General features: G+C 43.6%; 1 protein-coding gene across 1 annotated transcript in view; it reads left to right on the top strand.

Annotated features, from left to right (window-relative positions):
* The window catches only part of LOC134632503 (probable polypeptide N-acetylgalactosaminyltransferase 8), a 20,443-nt gene extending 8,564 nt beyond the window's left edge, over positions 1 to 11,879 (top strand). The window contains exons 4-11 of the mRNA XM_063481235.1: positions 916 to 1,102; positions 1,273 to 1,470; positions 1,606 to 1,720; positions 10,550 to 10,735; positions 10,935 to 11,072; positions 11,203 to 11,295; positions 11,484 to 11,654; positions 11,760 to 11,879. Of these exons, the coding sequence (XP_063337305.1) occupies positions 916 to 1,102; positions 1,273 to 1,470; positions 1,606 to 1,720; positions 10,550 to 10,735; positions 10,935 to 11,072; positions 11,203 to 11,295; positions 11,484 to 11,654; positions 11,760 to 11,879 (1,208 nt within the window). The remainder of the gene's footprint in view (positions 1 to 915; positions 1,103 to 1,272; positions 1,471 to 1,605; positions 1,721 to 10,549; positions 10,736 to 10,934; positions 11,073 to 11,202; positions 11,296 to 11,483; positions 11,655 to 11,759) is intronic.
* The last annotated feature ends 8,230 nt before the right edge of the window (positions 11,880 to 20,109 follow it).

The raw sequence follows: 20,109 nt of genomic DNA, 5'->3' as shown, positions 1-20,109 counted from the left end.
ACATAAAGATTTCCCAAGCCTTGAACATCCCACGGAGCACTGTTCAAGCGATCATTCAGAAATAGGAGTATGGCGCAACTGTAAACCTACCAAGACAAGGCCGTCCACCTAAACTCACAGGCCGAACAAGGAGAGCGCTGATCAGAAATGCAGCCAAGAGGCCCATGGTGACTCTGGACGAGCTGCAGAGATCTACAGCTCAGGTGGGGGAATCTGTCCATAGGACAACTATTAGTCGTGCAAAATACTTGAGACTGGGGCGGAGGTTCACCTTCCAGCAGGACAATGACCCTAAACATAAAGCCAGGGCAACAATGGAATGGTTTAAAACAAAACATACCCATGTGTTAGAATGGCCCAGTCAAAGTCCAGATCTAAATCCAATAGTTAATCTGTGGCAAGATCTGAAAACTGCTGTTCACAAACGCTGTCCATCTAATCTGACTGAGCTGGAGCTGTTTTGCAAAGAAGAATGGGCAAGAATTTCAGTCTGTAGATGTGCAAAGCTGGTAGAGACATACCCTAAAAGACTGGCAGCTGTAATTGCAGCAAAAGGTGGTTCTACAAAGTATTGACTCAGGGGGCTGAATAATTACGCACACCCCACTTTGCAGTTATTTATTTGTAGAAAATGTTTGGAATCATGTATGATTTTCATTCCACTTCTCACGTGTACACCACTTTGTATTGGTCTTTCACGTGGAATTCCAATAAAATTGATTCATGTTTGTGGCTGTAATGTGACAAAATGTGGAAAAGTTCAAGGGGGACGCATACTTTTGCAAGCCACTGTAGGTCTCCAGTCTGTTGCTGGCAGAGGTTTAAATCACTTACTATAGTATCACCGACCCAGCCGAAAACGCAGGGAAAATAAAAACAAATTCCACAAAGAATAATTTTCTCTTTACAATTCAGAAAATCTGAAGGGTGACCTTGACATGTATCTGAAGTTGCTTGAGCAGGAGAACCCTAATCTCCGTATTGTGAAAGTGAGGCACAGTGAGCAGAGAGGTCTCGCTTCGGCAAGAGCATCCGGGTGGAGGGCTGCTACTGCTGACGTGGTGGCCATCCTGGACGCACACATTGAAGTCCATGAGATGTGGTAGGAACATGGCAAAAATACATGTTTTCATTCACTTGTTTAGGTGTTATATTTTCTGTTATTAGGACTTTTTTGTTTAAGTGCGATAGCTAGGTGTGTGCTCACAATTAAGTCTTTGAGTGTCTAAATTCTAGTTTTTACATGTAAAGTTTTTCCCCTCCTTCATACAGGGCTGAACCTCTGCTGACACAGATTAAAGCTGACAGAACTGTGGTGGTTTCCCCGGTGTTTGACAAAGTCAACTATGATGATCTCAAGGTTATTAAATATTATCCCAATGCACACGCCTTCGACTGGGCTCTGTGGTGCATGTATGAGAGTTTTACACCCGAGTATTACAAACTTAATGATGGTTCCCTGCCTGGCAAGTAAGTTCAAGTGAAATCAGAGTTTTACGAATACAACAGCCATATTAACTCTATTGTTATGATATATCGATTTATTTTTAATTATAATAACTCTATTTTACATTTACTGTATATTGTTCTCTTCTCTGACTTTAGGAGTCCATCTGTCATGGGGATCATGGTTGCTGATAGAAAGTTTCTGGGGGAAATTGGAGTCCTTGATGAAGGAATGAAGGTGTATGGTGGAGAAAATGTTGAGCTGGGAATTCGTGTGAGTAATCACCATGTAGAGTTATAAAATTATCCTTCATTGTTAAAAATGTGAATGCTGTGTTTGCCATCAGATTATAAAGAATATCTGTGCAGATGAACCTCCTGGATATTCCTATAGTAACAACAGGTTTCTTATTTGTGGAAAAATGTACCACTTCGACTCATCAAAACAAATTTGTGAAGTGTAGCGTATTTGCAGTGTGTAGTTAGTGTGCTGTCTTGTGTAGTTATTGTGTAGTGCAGTCAATAGTTTTGTTTTGTGGGTCAGAACAATGAGGTGACTGCTGAATGTCACAGGTGCTGCCAAAAAGCCACCAAAGACAGACTGGAGTGTAAACGCTGTCTCCAGGTGGAAAACAGAAGGACTGATACACCTTTCAGGGCTGCAGGTATCAGGGTAGTGATGTTCTCCTTTATCTTGTAGTGGACAGAAATAATTTTTTCGACCTGATTGTTCTGTAAATAAATTAAAATGGTTAAAAAAGAAAGCCTTGGCTGCATTTTTAGGTAATTAGCTGCATGTAACTCATGCATAGGTATTTAAAATTTAGAATTTATATTTGCATTTAAAGTTATGCAAATTAAACCACAAACATTAAACATGTTTGTGGTTGTTACAGTTAAAAAAAATACAACTGTCTTCTACTCTGATTGTATGTTGTTTTTGTAATTAGATCAATTGTGTTAATACAGTTTGTCAAAATGAAAAAAATAACTGTAAATTCAGACATGTGAGGTTGTGCTGAAAAGAATGATACCAAACAAGGTACATTTTAAAAGTGAAATGTAGAAGAAAAATCAAAAGTAGTCAAAAATGGCCAGTTATACCTTGGACGCCAAAGAGATAAACATTTTTTTTAAGTAACGCTGTTATGTTATGCTGTGCGGCAGGCAGGATGAAGAACCCAAATGCAGGACTCGGAGACAGTAAGTAAACTTAAAGTGCAGCTTTTATTGCTGTAAAAAACTCTTCATGAATACAAGGAAACAAAACAAGAAACTCAAAGCACTAAGCACTACCTGGGAAAACTAGAAAACTAAAATATGAACAGAGAACTGGAAAACTATCATAACACAGAGGTGAAGACGCAGCATGGTGAGGGTACAACGCAACACAGTGCAAGGAAAACACATGGCTTAAATACACACTGGAGCAATCAGGGAATGGGAGACAGGAGGGAAACACAGCTGGGAGAAATCCGAACTAACCGAGACAGAAGACAGCTTAAGCGACTCCTCAGACCCTCCAGTGGAAATGGACTGCTTAATGGGGTCCTCGGAACCTCCAGTGGAGACAGACAGCTGAAGCAACCCCTCAGGACCTCCAGCAGGAACAAAGGACGGCTGGAGCAGCTCCTCTGACCCTCCAGTGGAGACAGACAGATGGACGGGTCCGTCAGACCCCCCCAGCAGGAACAGACAGCCAGTAGGGCCCCTTGGACACAGGATCAGCAAGTATGGAGATGCCTGGCTGAACAGATAGCTGAGCAGGTAACTGAGCTAAAGCCTGCGCAGGTAAAATAGCTGATGGCTGTAGTGAAAGTCGAGCAGCTGGTTGAGTAGGTTCTCCTGAGCTCCAGAACATGGGTTAACCTGACAAACACGGATGCAGGCACCTGCCGGATACTAGCCACTCCCACCAAAGGAGTAGTTACAGGCGCAGGAGTGAGCTGGTTGACAGCCACCCTCACCCTGGGGGCCAGGACAGGCACTGGCAAAGGCTGAGCAGCTGCTGTCCCTACCCGAGCAGCTGGTACGATTGCAGAAACAAGCAGAGCCTCAGCCGGCCTGGAAACCGGAGCAGAGATCAACCAGTTACCACTCACCCGGGTAACTGATACGGGTGCAGGGGAAAGTTTCACCACAGTGACCCTGGGAGCAAGACCACGAAGAGGCAGAGGAACAAGTTTAGAAAACACTATCTTTGAGTATCTTGACCCGGAGTTAACAGACTTACAATAATAATATAATAATACATTTTATTTGAGAGCACCTTTCTAAAACACAAGGTCACCTTACAAAGAGAAAAAGACATCAATAAAACAGTAGATTAAAATAGATTCTAATAAATTAAAATACAAAAAAGAGCAAAATAAAACCACAAACAACAAATTTAAAATAAAAAAAAAACACGATTTGACAGCAGGTAAAATCTTTATTAAAGCGAGTAAGCCAGTTTAAACAAGTAGGTTTTGAGTTGTGACTTAAATAAGGGTAAGGAAACTATATTTCTTAAGGCTGAAGGAAGTGAGTTCCAGAGCTGAGGAGCAGAGCGACTGAAAGCTCTGCGTCCCGACGTCTGAGGGCATCAGCCACCGGCAGGGAGTGTGGTGAAGGGAGATAAGCCTCCATACCTTGGAGACCCTGAGAGGTGGAGTCTCCGACCTGATATATAGACACAGACGAACAGGCGCACACAGACACAAACGTGCATTCCCTCCCGAAAACCCTCAGTGTCTATATGCATTTAAAATGGAGGATTGGACACCGGTGACAGAGGTGGGTTTGAATACACAGACCATCCTCTGGATGCTGTATAATGTGCCCACCCCCAAGGCCCTATATGTATGTGTTATGAGAGCGTGAGTAATGTGGATGACTAGGCTGCAGACTACAATTGAGGCACAGGCGGCCAGAAGGGGACAGAGGGGGAGTGCCTCCCCTGCACCCTGGTGATACACCTGCATCCCAAGCCCTGCATGTGTGGGTGGGTGTGGTGGAGCGGGAAGAGGGAAGAGGGAGGCAGCTGAGGATGGGGAGGGAGGAGAGGTTGGGTCTTAAAGGGAACCCCGGCTATTAAGACATGTTTGCGGTAAAATATGTGCTGTGCTTTCAATAACCCATATGTGGTATTAAAATACGCCAAATGTTTTCCTTTTAAGCACATTTTATATAAAACCGATTTACCATTGTTATTTACTTCTCAATGCACTCTGGTTGTGACGTCATACGGTTGCACTGCATCCAGTTCACAGTTAACAGCGCACTGGAAGTGGCTTCTGTTCAACCTTTCCAGTTTGAACCAGAGCAAGCCAGACAGAGAATGAAAATAGTCAGCCAGTACTTAGTTTAGATGAAGATGAAAACAATCAGTCACACGAGGACGCGAGCGTGAGGGAAAACTAATGGTGTCTATGCGGTTACTGCTTGCCAATGGCAACAGTTACTGAGAGCGTTTGTTGTAAAGCACCAAAACTTTGAAGCCGTGTCTTAATCCAGATGTTCTTTGGGCAGCCCTTGTTAGCCTCCATGACCAATATCTGGTCTTTAAGTGATAACGTGATGAATCCTGCTTCCGGGCCCAAAGTAGTCTGCATTTAATAAGGCTGTTGTGTTTTTAACATGTTTTAATGTTTTGTAACTTGTTCGATTTAATCTCAACAAGCCCCTGAAAACAGTCGGTGATCGCTGTCGGCTTCTCTCGGTTTTTATTACCGCTAATCATTTTAAAGCTCAGTTTTTAAACCCTTACGATGAAACTACAGCCCAGCCCATGCAGCAGTATTAATGACTAACCTCGTATTGTCTTATCTTGGTGGTTCTCCTGACTGACGTTTGGTCTGTTTACAGCATCCTGCCATGCGATTGCATTTACCCCTAACCATCGGGAACCCTCACATTAACTTTTATCGAGTGGAAAAAAAGTCCTCCATTCGTTAGTGTTCGTCCTCCAGCTTTACTGTTTGTTATGCTAACACAGCTTAGTCACGCTAGCGATCACGTAGCACATCATTATATACCAGCTAGCCCAACTTCAGTAACCCTACAAACGTTGCTGCTGTTTACTTTCCTGTCTTCATTTATGTTGTAAGTGATAGCTGAGCTGTACGTTTTAATTTGTTTCATAAATCCCTCAGTCAGAACATGGTATATTATATTTTGACGGAAGCTAGCTCCCTGGTAACTTCTAACTAAGTTAAATGTCATAAATTCTGTTTTCATGGATGCCTGGATGTTAAACTTAATTGTTACACCTAGTATAGCAGCCACACTTATCATTTTATTACAGATGAAGAAATTTAGACAATTTTTCAACTCTCGGTAATGCTGCAGTGATCATTTGACTTTGGGAACTGCAGTGGAGTTTGGGCCCAGACATGGTTAATAACGTCAGTCTCAAAAACCGGATAGCGCTGGTCTACCAAGTCGTAACCAGGTCAGTAATAGACAAGTTAATTAATACCGTTGCTACACTTTAAAAAACAAAACAGGTTAGCTGAACGAAAGCACCTATACTGCCAACAACCAATACATGTCATCGTCCCAGAATGCATTGTATGCGAAAAAAAAAAAAACATGGCCGCTCCCACGGCTCCAAAATAGTTTTAAACAACAAAGATTTAATGAATAACACAAAAAATTGTAGTTATTCTCAAGTATGTTTTTATGTAGTGGAGATCATTTGTAACATATTTAGAGTAACTTGTCATAATAATCGGGGTTCCTTTAAGACTTAGTATTTTCAAACTGGGAGTTAACAATCTCAAAAGTATGACAGACCTTGGAATGGGCCCTACAAAGATTCTCAGAGCAAACTGACAGGGAAACAAAACAGTCATTAGGAGGAGCATTATGGGATTTATACTAGCAACAGTCTCAAAATGAGGAGCAACACACAGAGGGGAACCAACACTGCTAACAGTCTCTGGAGGCAGCAAAAAAGTCTTTAATGAATGGAGCCCTGGATGGAATAACTGTCTTAGGAGGCACTAGTCGTGCTTGACTAACAGTCTTAATCTTTCCTGCATGGTTTACAGTCTCTGACTCAGTTAGCTTAGCAGTGGGTGGACCATAATCAAAATAGTTGGGCTGAGCATGCGAAACACAGTCACTTTCACTCACCACAGAGGTTTGCTCAGCAGCCCTAGAGTGACGGCAGCATGAACGGCGCTCTCCCGAGGAAAAAGAAGGAGACAGGCTAAAAATTATGACGGTGCGCACAGAGGAGCTCACTGCTGCTCACGTTTGGTGCTTTGTTTTTTTCACTTTTTCTATGTGCATATGTGTGGATGTATGTGTTTTTTATTATTATACATTGAGTAGAGTCCACTTGGAGTCATCAGGACCTTCCGTGTTTAGTATTACACTGTGCAAGGAACATTACGTCAGACTACTACCACTTTCACGGCATTCCGGAGGACATAATAAGAACTCCAGGGTCTCCGTGGTTGGTTCTTCCCAGCAGAAAGCCATAGAGGAAACGTAAACAAAGGAGGCAAAAGCGTGGCTGCAGGGTGGGCCCGCTAGCACGGCTAAAGAAACAAACATTTAAGCCACCACTTCCGAGTATCTTCCTTTCCAACTTCAGGTCCATAAAAAACAAAATCGACAAACTGAGATTACAGATTGCAGTCAACAAGTGTGTATGGTACACCAGCATTGTACTACTCACAGAGACTTGGCTGCAGCCATCAATTCCGGACTCAGCTATTGAGCTAGCAGGCCGCATGATCCACTGTCACGACAGGAACAGCCACTCCAGTAAGAACAAAGGAGGGGGTTTATCCATCTACATCAATGACAGCTGGCGCAAAAAAACACAAAGACTGTAGATAGCTGTACTGTTCCCCAGATTTGGAATTTTTGACTGTGAAGTGCAGAGCCGTCTACATACCTCGCAAGATTACTGTTGTCATGGTAACGGCTGTGTATGTACCACCTGATGCTAATGCTAACTCGGCCATGGAGGAGCTGCACAAGGCAATCAGCCGCAATGAGCAGTCAGCAAAACTCCCATCCTGACGCAGTGCACATCATAGCTGTCGACTTCAACCATGCTGACTTAAGGTCAGTACTCCCCAGATTTGAACAGCATATTAAATGTGCAACAAGGGGAAAAAGCACACTGGATAAAGCATACAGCAATAACCAAAAAGGCTACAGAGCAACCCCTCTACCACATCTAGGTTTGCCAGACCACATGTACATGCTGCTGATCCCTGCATACACTCCCGTTAGCAGGAGAGCCCCCCCAGCCACAAAGACTGTGAAAAACTGGCCAGAACGTGCATCACATCAGCTGCAGGACTGTTTTGAAAACACAGACTGGAGAATGTTTGAACATCAGGACCTCGAATTGCACACAACATTCAATTCAATTCGATTTTATTTATATAGCGCCAAATCACAACAACAATCGCCTCAAGGTGCTTTATATTGTACAGTAGATCCTACAACAATAGATACAGAGAAAAACCCAACAATCATATGACCCCCTATGAGCAAGCACTTTGGCGACAGTGGGAAGGAAAAACTCCCTTTTAACAGGAAGAAACCTCCAGCAGAACCAGGCTCAGGGAGGGGCGGGGCCATCTGCTGCGACCGGTTGGGATGAGAGAAGGAAGACAGGATAAAGACATGGTGTGGAAAAGAGACAGAGGTTAATAACAGGTACGATTCAGTGCAGAGAGGTCTATTAACACATAGTGGGCTAGAAAGGTGACTGGAAAGGAAAAACTCAATGCATCATGGGAATCCCCAGCAGCCTACGTCTATTGCAGCATTACTAAGGGAGGATTAGTGCTCTCATATATTAACTTCTGTGTCAACAGTGTCACTGTGGACAAACGTCTCCAGGTGTATTCCAACCAGAATAGTGGCCGGAAGGGTGCTAAAAGAATGTGCAGACCAGCTGGCTGGGGTCTTCACTAAGATCTTCAACATTTCACCGTCCCAGTCCTGCATCCTGCCGTGCCTAAAGTTGGCCACAATTGTCCCACTGCCAAAGCGTACTAACATTAGCAGCCTCGACGTCTACCGACCACTTGCTCTAACACCTGTTATGATGAAGTGCTTTGAGAAACTGGTCCGATGTCACATCATGTCCTGCCTGCCACCCACACTTGACCCCCTCCAGTTTGCATACAGAGGTAACAAATCAACTGAAGAGGCCATTGCTACAACGCTCCACACCACCAACACAGGCGTTATGCCAGGCTGCTCTTTGTTGACTTTAGCTCTGCTTTCAATACGATACTCCCCAACAGACTAATAGTTTAACTGCTGGATATCGGACTTCCTTCTACCACCTGCTGCTGGATCAGAGACTTCCTGTCAGAGTTAGAGTGGGGCCTCATCTTTTCTCAGCCCTCAGCCTTAACACCGGCTCTCCACAAGGCTGTGTACTGAGTCCCCTACACAGGGGGTGTGTACAGAGTGTACAGACTGTATACTCTGTACACACATGACTGTGTCAGTACCCACCCAGACAACGCAGTCATTAAGTTTGCAGATGATACCACCGTGGTGGGGCTGATCTCTGGGGGAGACGAGACAACGTACAGAGCTGAGGTTCAGAGGCTGTCAGATTGGTGTGTAGACAACCACCTGGACCTCAATACCACCAAGACAAAAGAACTGGTAGTCTACTTCAGAAGGAGGAAGTCTGAGCTGCAGCCTGCCAGCATCAACGGGGAGTATGTGAAAAGGGTGTCCAGGTTCAAGTTCCTGGGTGTGCATATAGACACAGACCTCCAATGGAGTTCAAACACCTCTGCAGTTTTGAAGAAGGCCCAATAGCGTCTCCACTTTCTGAGAATCCCCCGAAAAATGGACCTAAGAGAACGAGCTGATGATCATCTTCTACTGCTGCTCCATTGAAAGTGTGCTGATATACTGTAGCACTGTGTGTGGTTCTCCAGCTGCACCATGGCACACAAAAAAGCATTTCAGAGGGTCAATAATACAGCCCAAAAAAACATTGGACATCCTCTTCCCTCCCTCAAGGACCTGTACTGTCAAGATTCGGCTGTGTGCAGGCAGGAGTTGGACCCAAACTGAGGGCTCTCAGACATTAGGGATGAACTCAAAACCACAGCTTTATTTGCTGGCATACACTGACACAGAGAAACACAGGGCTTAAATACACTGGGGAATAACAAGGGGAATGAGACACAGAAGGGGAGCAAAGCTGGGAGAAATCAGACATGACGAGACCCAGGGGAAGTAAAACTAAATACACCGACATAAGACAAGAACCTTCACAATAAAACATGAAATACACAAAGATGCAGACTGGGGGGAGAGAGAGAGAGAGAGTGAATGAAGGTACAAGAACTAACACCACAATATGAGCACAGACACACAGAGGGTGACTATCCGAGGGAAACCTATAAAATACTCAGGGAACAATACAGAATACAGGAAACCTAAACTAGCACACTATGGAATAAACTAAGACAACAAAGAGAACCTTAAACATCAGCTAACAATACTAAGTCACAAAGACACAAAGAACTCAAAACGCTGGGTCAAGAGACCCAGGATCCTGACATCAGCACGAGCTGTCTCAAGACAGCACACAGCATCATACACGACAGTACACATCCAGGACACCAGGTGTTTAAACTGCTGCCGTCTGGCAGGAGATTCAGGCTGCTGAGGTCCTGGACAAATAGACTAAAGGACAGCTTTTACAAGAGGGTAATAGCCCTAATCAATAATAACAGCTGACGTGATCCGCTACCTCCCTGGACTTTTTTTTTTTTTGGGGGGGGGTAAACAACAATAACAATAATACTATTTATATTCATAACAAGTTGCAATAATAATTAGTGTGCAATAATAACAGTGTGCAATACACATACACTTAATCTTCATTTTCTTATGAAGTTAAGTTACTGTGTTGTGTTGTGTCGCGTCTGGTCGTGTTGTGTCGTACAATTACTAACTCAGTTCCTTTTTTGAAGAAGTAACTATAACTTATTACTTATTCAGAGTAACTTGCCCAACACTGTATGTGATAAATACAAGCAGATAAGGTCTAAACTCTTATTTTAGCAATGGAAAGAAATGTGAGTGATTTTTAAGGTGTATTTTCTTCATCTAGGTATGGACATGTGGAGGCAGTGTTGAAGTTGTTCCATGTTCCAAGATCGCCCACATCGAGAGGGCCCACAAGCCCTACATGCCTGACCTGAGTTCTGCCATGAAGAGAAATGCCCTCAGAGTTGCAGAGATCTGGATGGATGAATACAAGCACAACGTTAACTTGGCTTGGAACATCCCATTTGAGGTGTTTGAGGCACTGACACAAACAGCAAATTATGTTTTCTTTAAGGGATATTTCATTCTCCTGTTCACAGCATCATGAGGAGATGTTAGGCTTTGAATGGTCTGTGTTTTTACGTTGATATTTAAGGAAAATCATTCTTCAGATTCTTCCTCAGTCACAATCTATGAATTGATTCACATCTTTTTCTTTGTTCCTGCAGAATCATGGAATTGACATAGGCGACATTTCAGAGAGGAAGAAACTCAGAGAAAGGCTGAACTGTAAACCTTTCAAATGGTACCTGGATAATGTGTATCCTAAGCTGGATCCCTGGAATGATCTAGTTGCATATGGAGGAGTAAATTTACTTTTTTCTTATGCTTAGTATGTTTGGTACAGTCAAGTCTTGTGGGATGTGTGGGAATCTGTGTGTTTTCATGATTTGCCAGTATCCATTTGTAATATTCGTAATACTGTTCTGATGACAGATGAAGAACCTTGATGCTGGCATGTGCATAGACCAGGGTCCAGTACCAGGTCACACACCTATTGCCTACAATTGCCACTACTATGGACCTCAAGTAAGTGAATCACCTTATTGTAATCATGTTGATAGTCATGATTATGAGGCAGTGCAGTCTTCAAAGATAAAATCAAAACAAAAAACGACAAAAATGGATGTAATCCGTTACTACCTACTGTGTCATACTTGATCCATTTTTATGAGTTTTTGAGACTTCTTTCAGCATGAATCCTCTTCCTTTCTAAGTTCACATATTATCGTGGAACGGGTGAGCTCTACATTGGTGGCATCAAGTCACATAAGTACAATGACAACCGATGTTTAGCTGACATAGGCACAAAAGAAACTGTGCCTGGCCTGTACAACTGTAAAGAGGCTATGCAGAAAGGAATGGGGATATACTGGGACTTCACTCAGGTACTACACATTTGTTTGCTGCATCTCAGAACACGTTGAACAGTTTTTGTCTCATAACTAAACAAACTGGCTGATTTTTTTTTTAAACTTTGTTTTCATTTCCAGGGCAAAGAACTGAAGAACAGACAGACAAAACGTTGCCTGGAAATTATAAACAAGAAACTTATAATACAGGAATGTACAGGTCAAAGATGGACAATTCAACACATAATCAAACCCTTTTAAAGTGTGTTTGAGCTCTGCTCATTGGGCAGTGGATATATTATACCTGGGTGCTCTATTGAGGACAATAGATTTACTTTTGCTTCCAATATTTTTAATGTGAGTGTGTGTGTATTACAGATTTTAAAGCCAAGGTATTTGAGTAAGCACTCTAAATATTAAACAGCTTTTTGTATAAAAGATTTTCAGCCTACAGATCTTTTGTATGTTATGTTATGAATTTAAAAAAATGAAATAAAGACCAATGAATAGAATAGAATAGATCTTTATTGTCACTGTCACAAGATCAATGAAACGCAGTTTAGCATCTCTCTGTTGGCAGCATGTAGATTTTTACATTCAGATTCCTTTAGGATAAGAGAAGAAGATAAATAGACCTAAGTTTAAGAGGTACTTACACAGGGAATGTATGCTCTACGTATGTTATACATGTCTCTCTCTATATATATACACACGTGTGTGTGTTCAGCAGCTTGAAGGATAGACCGCCCGCAGGGGGAGCGGGGAATTTTATATATATATATATATATGTGTGTGTGTGTGTGTGTGTGTGTGTGTGTGTGTGTGTGTGTGTACAGTGTTCCCTCGTTTATCGCGGAAGTCACTTTACTTTTTACAATTATTATAGATGTTTTAAGGCTGTAAAACCCCTCACTACACACTTTATACACTTTTCTCAGGCAGGCATGAACATTTTCACACTTTTCTCACTTGTTTAAACTCTCAAAGTTCAAACATTCGTAGAAAAATAAGTCCAGTATTATAGAATGAAACCAAAGGTCAAACCCTGTTTTCGGGTACAGAACATGGGAATAGAGCAGAATTCAACATTATTGAATCAATGGTACGGAAGTAGAGGAAGCAAGAAGAATAAGTTGAGTAAAGTTTGTCTTATCTGACTGTTTTGTTTCGCTTAATACAACTTATAATCCGGTTTGCCTTATGGTCCGAAAAATACGGTAACTTCTACCTCCTTTAGCATGTCCAGAGGTCCAGCTTTTTGTGCGATGGTTAGAGCCGGGTCGTAACAGTTAGCATCTTCCTCTACCTTTTGGGTGCTAGCGCAGGTGCCTTTGATGATGCAAAACTTTTCGACGACATTGTTGTGTTTGTTGGGGAGAAAACTTACAAACATACAGTACAGCACAGAGTCACACTGCTAGTGATCGAAGATTTATGTAAATTTGACAAGCTGAACGCATTCTGTACTGTACAGGAGACACGGCATGGAGGAGACTGATTAACAATGGTCTACAGCCAATCAAGACGCAGAACACAATGTCCTGAAAAAATAAAGCATGAAATGTTGCGCAAAAAAAATCTGTGAAATAACGAGGCCATGAAAAGTGAACTGCGTTATAGCGAGGGACCACTGTATATATACATATATTCTATCCTTCAAGGTTGGGTCCTCTACCAGAGGCCTGGGAGCTTGAGGGTCCTGCGTAGTATCTTAGCTGTTCCTCAGACTGCGCTCTTCTGGACAGAGATCTCCGATGTTGTTCCTGGGATCTGCTGAAGCTACTCGCCTAGCTTGGGAGTCACTGCACCTAGTGCTCCAATTACCACTGAGACCACCATTACCTTCACCCTCCACATCATCTTCTCGAGTTCTTCTCTGAGCCCTTTTCGTGTTCCTTCTTCCTGATGTTGCTGTCATCGGAACTGCTGCATCAATCTTTTTCTGTTTGTCTACCACCACTATGTCCGGTTGGTTAGCCATCACCATTTTGTCCATCTGTATCTGGAAGTCCCGCAGGATCTTAGCTCGGTCATTCTCCACCACCCTTGGGGGCATCTCACATTTTGACCTCGAGACTTCCAGGGTATACTCGCACAGATGTTTCTGTACACTATGCCGGCCACTTGGTTATGGCATTCCATGTATGCCCTGCCTGCTAGCATCTTGCACCCTGCTGTTATGTGCTGGATTGTCTCTGGGGCATCTTTACACAGCCTGCACCTGGGGTCTTGCCTGGTGTGATAGACCCCAGCCTCTATGGATCTTGTACTCAGAGCTTGTTCCTGTGCTGCCATGATTAGTGCCTCTGTGCTGTCTTTCAGTCCGGCTTTGTCCAGCCACTGGTAGGATTTCTGGGTATCAGCCACCTCCTCTATCTGCCGGTGGTACGTACTGTGCAGGGGCCTGTCCTTCCATGATGGTTCCTCTTCTTCCTCCTCTTTCTTGGGTTTCTGCTGCCTGAGGTATTCACTGAGCACGCGGTCAGTCTGGGCCGTCTTCCTGATATATTCATGGATGTTTGCTGACTCATCCTGGACTGTGTTGCTGACACTCACCGGTCCCGGCCTCCTTCCTTCCGCTTAGCGTACAGCCTCAGGATGCTGAATTTGGGGTGAAACCCTCCATGCATGGTCATGAGTTTCCTTGTCTTGAGGTCAGTGACTCTATCTCCTCCTTTGGCCAACTTATTATCTCAGTAGGGTACCTGATAGAATGGAATAGAATAAACCTTTATTATCCCACGGATGAGAAATGTCAGTGTTACAGAGCTCTTACAGCAAGGGAAAATAAAATATAAAAGGAAGACACAGGGTGGTCCTATAAACATAAGCAACCGAAGTTCGTATGTACAGGTATATACAGGTAACAATGTACAGAATATGTATAGAAAAATTTAAAAAATTGTACGGAGATATGTATAAAATGTAAAAGAGTCTGACAGCTGCTGGTAAGAATGACCTGCGGTAGCGCTCCCTCCTACACTGGGTGTAAAAGCCTACTGCTGAACGAGATGCTCAGTGCTCGTACAGTCTCATGCAGGGGGTGGGAGGTGTTGTCTATGACGGATGTTAGCTTAGACAACATCCTCTCCTCCCCAACCTGCTCGATGGACTTCAGTGGACAGTCCAGGACAGAGCTGGCCCTCCTGACCAGTTTGTTGAGTTTCACCCTGTCCCTCTCTGCCATTCCACCACTCCAGCAGACCACAGCATAGAAAATAGCAGACGCCACCACAGTGTCATAAAATGTCCTTAGGAGTGTCCTGTTCACCCCAAAGGATCTCAGCCGCTGTAGCACGTGGCATCTGAATTTTACAGTTGCTCTTAATGTCCATCACTGGTCACCAGGTGTATCAATCTCCCGTTGAAGAGCCATGAGCTTCTTCAAGATCTTTCTCATATTGCATTCAATAAGAACAGTCTGAGTACTTACGGCTCTTCCCAGACATTTGATCACAGCGACCTTTCCTACCGCTGTGCCACTGACAGCATCCTCACTGAATACATCACCACCTGGTATGGCAACAGCACCGCCTACATCTGCAAAGCTCTCCAGAGAGTGGTGCGGTGCATTGAAAGGATAACTGGAGGTGAGTTTCCCCCCCCCTCCAGGACATCTACAGGAAGCGGTGCCTGAGGAAAGTGGGGAGGATCATCAAAGACTCCAGTCACCCCAGCCATAAACTGTTCAAACTACTTCCATCAGGCAGGAGGTACTGCAGTATCCGGTCCTGAACCAGCAGACTGAAAGACAGCTTTTTCCATCAGGCCATCAGAGTGCTGAACACTTCATAGACACCTCACCTTTACTTACCAGAATTTTGACATCATGCACTCCATACTGTACATAAATGCCATTTTGATTGTACATACATTTATTCTTATAATTCCCATATTCCTATCCTTATATTTTGCTTTTTTATTATGTTTCTTGTATTTTGCACACCTCTGTTGCTTGTGAAGCTTGCACACAAAAATTTAACTCCCATGTCCTGTACCAGTGTACCAGCACATGTGATGTGACAATAAAAGTGATTTAATTTGATTTGAAAAGACAGTCCTGCTAGGCACACAACGCGCCACTTCTGCCACCCGTCCATCGTGTATCCAGCAGGGAACATCCCTCTCCTTGGTAGATCCCGCACTTGATGCTGACTTTTGCTGTGGGCTTGAAGTTGGTCTCTAGCCTTCCTGTCGTGCTCGGGTCAAATCTGACCGATTTACAACTTAAAACACTCATAAATATTGTGTTTTACATCTGAGTGCCTGAAGGCCTTATGAGATCCTCCACACTATGCACTTGAACATACAGCAGTGATTATCGCCTCTTTCATTGAATTTTGAGTGTTTTAATCAGCTTTGTTACATCTGTGGTGTTCCCGGTCAAAAGTGACCACCATAGGAAATGAGTAAGTTTCCCACTGAACAACGCACTGAACAACGCACTGAAAAACCCACTCAACAACCCACTCAACGACACCCACTGAATAGGCCACTGAACGACCCATTGAATGGGCCGCTGAATGACACCCACTGAATGAGCCACTGAACAGGTGGGTGGAGCGCCTACCAGTTATGTACAATCCAGGCCCTGAGGTGACAGTCGATGAGCGCCTGGTTCCTTTCAGGGGTAGCTCTTTCTTGAAGGTGTACATTCCAAGCAAGCCAGGGAAATATGAAATAAAGATCTGGGTAGCATGTGATGCCAGGCGCAGCTATGCCTCGAATATGCAGGTATACATTAGATCGAAAATTAAATCGAAAATTTATTGTCATCACGATATCAGCCTGTGCGTTGGGCCCATTGCAAAAGACGGCGTAAACTGCGATAATTGGGTACCTTAAAATGTTTACACATGTGCTTTAAAGAATTTACCAATCAAAGAAACCCCTTTACACATTTGACCAGTCGAATAGAGCCCTTCACAGCATTAGCCAATCAAATGGATTAGAGGCCCGCCTCCTACATAGGTGGGGAGCGAACAACGCTGCAGCAACGAGTCAGAGTTGTAATGGCTGACAGTGAGACGCATGACGAGAACGCTACTGACTATGAATTTGTGGCTAAAAAAATAGTACCTCGCTTATTTGGAGGTACTTTGGATTTGATAAAGACGACGTTCTCCAAACACAGGTACTCTGCAAAACTTGCCGAACACTCGTGGCAACCACCAGAGGAAACACGACTAATCTCCACCATCATCTTCAATACAACCACCGAGAACTGTTTGAAGAGTTCCAGAAAGATAGGGCTAGCAAAACAAAGGTTGCTAATGTTAAGACAAAGAGCACAGCAGTCCAACAGCTGTCTTTGTATCCGGGTTTTTCAAGTGGAACTCCTTATGAGAAAACGTTGAAGCGGTACAAAGAAATAACAGAGGCCATTACACATTTTTTGGCTAAAGACATGATGCCTATAAATACAGTTAGCAGAGAGAGCTTCACCAGTCTGATACATAAAGTGGACCGGAGATACCACATCCCCTCACGAAACTACTTTTCCCATGTCGCCATTCCACAAATGTACGAAACATGCCGCAAGACCGTCATGTTTGAACTGAGCCAAGCTGAAAACTACGCAAGCACTACAGTAAAGTTTCCTCTCCAGTTTTGACTTACATCAAAACTACTTGGTGAGTGGTAAAATGATGAACAACTGCACTGAGATAATTTGCAGTATAATTTAAGTTATGTTTATTTAAACTAATTATAGAGACCGGGAAGGATGTCTTTCAGAATTCAAGCCTCAGAAAATCTTTTATGGGGGCAATGTTTCAATGTTAAAGTGCACTTTGTTGTTACACTGCTAATACAGCAGCTTTCTTTAAATAAAACTGTTGCAGTAAAACGGAAATTATGTATTCGTTTTTTTTGTTTTGCTATTTATTTTATCGCAAGTCATATCGTTATCGCAATATTGATCACAGTTATCTCACATCGCAGGTTTTCCTAATATCGTGCAGCCCTAGTATACATGGGGAAACCCAGTACTGGAAGGGTTGGAAAAAAAAACAGGGCATGCGTGTTGTGCTGGACATGACAACTGGTCTCCAAGGACATAATATCGCATGTGACAACTTCTTGACATTATATGCTCTTGGTGAGAAAATGCTGAAAAGAAAGCTCACCATTGTAGGGACAGTGAGGAAGAACATACCTGAACTTCCCCCTGCACTGGTATTGACCAGAGGAAGAGAGGGACTCTAATAAATATTGCTTTCACTGACACACACACACACACACACACACACACACACACCGACACACACACACACACACATACACTTGTGTCATAAGTTCCCAAGAAGAATAGAAATGTCCTCCTGATGAGCACACTACACAAAGACGCTGCTGTGGGCACCACAGAGGACAGGAAGCCCCCTTTGATCCAGGACTACAACAAGAACAAAGGAGACCTTGACTGCCTTGATAAGTTTCATCTATCATGAATTTTATTTTATTTTTATTTATGTGAATCATAGTATTTTGTGTACGACAGACTAAATATTGTTCCTAACCTCTTATTTATTGTTCTTTTTATTGCAGCTTACTGGTAAATACACCTGAAAGCGAATGACAGCCAGCTGGCCTGAGGCACTGTTCCACAACATGGTTCCTTACAACGCATATGTGGTGTGGACAGCCATGGACCCAACCTGGAATCAGGGGAAGAGTTTCAAGGAGAGATTTTTCATAGCAAAGCTGGGGAAAACTTTGGTGACTCCTCTTATTCAACGGCGCCAGCACATTCCCCGCACACCAGCCTCTGCCAGTCTGGTTAGGAGTGTGCAAGCCCCAGCCCCAGCCGCTACTGCTCTCCACCAACAAGCAAATGGGAAGAAAAGGAAGCGCTGCGAGCTCTGTGCCCCTAGAGACAACAAAACAAGCCTAAGATGCTGCAAATATGATGCCTATGTTTGAAAGGCCCACCTCACCTGAGTGTCAGTTGCCACTAATGTGCATGAATACACACACACATACATATCCCCCCCCACACACACACACACACACGTTGAGTTTGGTCTTTGGTTTTCAATTTATTTTTTACATTACATTTTCATTTTCTAATTCATTTTGAGTGCCTATTTATATTTTCGCTGCAGCTATTTTATGTGTAATTGAATAGTATTTATTCATGTTAAACACTACTTTGAGACATTGTTCACAGCTAAAGAATGTTGAATAAAAAATTTGGTGGTGAAAAATGGTTTTTGTGCTAATTTAAGAGCAGTTAACAAGGACCTGTTAATTTTGACCGGGAACACTAAAGTAAGGGGGGTGAGGGTGCACAAAACCGGAGGGGTAGTGTTGTCCGCCACATTCCCATTGAGTTCCCGATGAAGGCTCTTAGGGTCCCATTGATCTTGTATAGTTCTAGGCATTCCAGGATCCATGTATGGGGCATTGAGTCATAGGCCTTCTTGTAATCAATCCAGGCAGTGCCTAGTCTTGCAGTTTTAGCTGACTGCTCGGTCTACCAGGAGCTGGTGTTTAGCACCTCTGGAATTCTTGCCAATCCCTTTCTGTGCTTTCATGTATTGACTGACCCATTCATCTTAGCAGCTATGATGCCCAAAAGGAGCTTCCGTGTGGATGCCTGACAGGAGCTTCCATGTGGTACTGAGGCAGTTTATTGGCCGGTAGTTGGATGGGATAGGTCCCTTCTGGGGGTCCTTGAGGATCAGGACTGTCCGGCCTTCGGTTAGCCATTCTGTGTATCTCTTGTCAACTAACAGCTGGTTCATTTGTGCTGCCAAACGCTCATGGAGTAGACCTACTTCAGCCAGTAGGCATGAACCATGTCGGGGCCTGGTGCTGTCCAACTCTTCATACTTCATACTTTCTTTCTTTTTTCTCTTTGGCTCATGGCGAAGGCAGTCACACTTTTCTCCTCTCCTCTCCTCCCTTAGCTTCCCTGCTTAGCCTCTTGTGTCCTTGTCTAGTCTTGTGTATTCTGTATTACTTTTCCCTGGAACACACTCTCCCAGTCTGTTCTCTAAAACCTAAAGAGGAATTATGGATTTGATCAACTGGTCCCTGAATGCAATTGACACCCTTTTCTCAACGAGAAGTCTGGGCTCGGGTGAGCCTGAGTGTTGAAGATATCTACCTATTCGGAACCATGATAACAGGGTTCTTGCTGATCGGAGCCGGCTTGGCCCTGGCTTATCGAAGATTAAAGAAAGCGGAATCAGCTCTTCAAAACCCACACGGATAAGATCTTGAAGAAGCTTACAGCTGCCATGAACACTCAGAATAAGACCTCTGAGCGAAATTTGATTACATCTTGGAGAAGCTCACTGCGGTCGTGAGTTCTCAGAATCTGCTCCGATAGTTGGTTAGCCTCCCTCTGTGCTACCTTGATCTTAGCCTCTAGATGTTCGCCTCTTCATCGTGGAGGGTACTGCTCCTTGTGGCTGTTCAACTCAGTATAGATGCAACCAATGTTCCCTCTAAGCTGCACACGTGCGCAATTGTGCACTGCTGGCAC

This window comes from Pelmatolapia mariae, linkage group LG7 (assembly GCF_036321145.2).
Source record: "Pelmatolapia mariae isolate MD_Pm_ZW linkage group LG7, Pm_UMD_F_2, whole genome shotgun sequence".
Lineage (NCBI taxonomy): Eukaryota > Metazoa > Chordata > Actinopteri > Cichliformes > Cichlidae > Pelmatolapia > Pelmatolapia mariae.
Note: the sequence above shows the minus strand (reverse complement) of the source record. Positions and strands in the feature narration are given on the sequence as shown.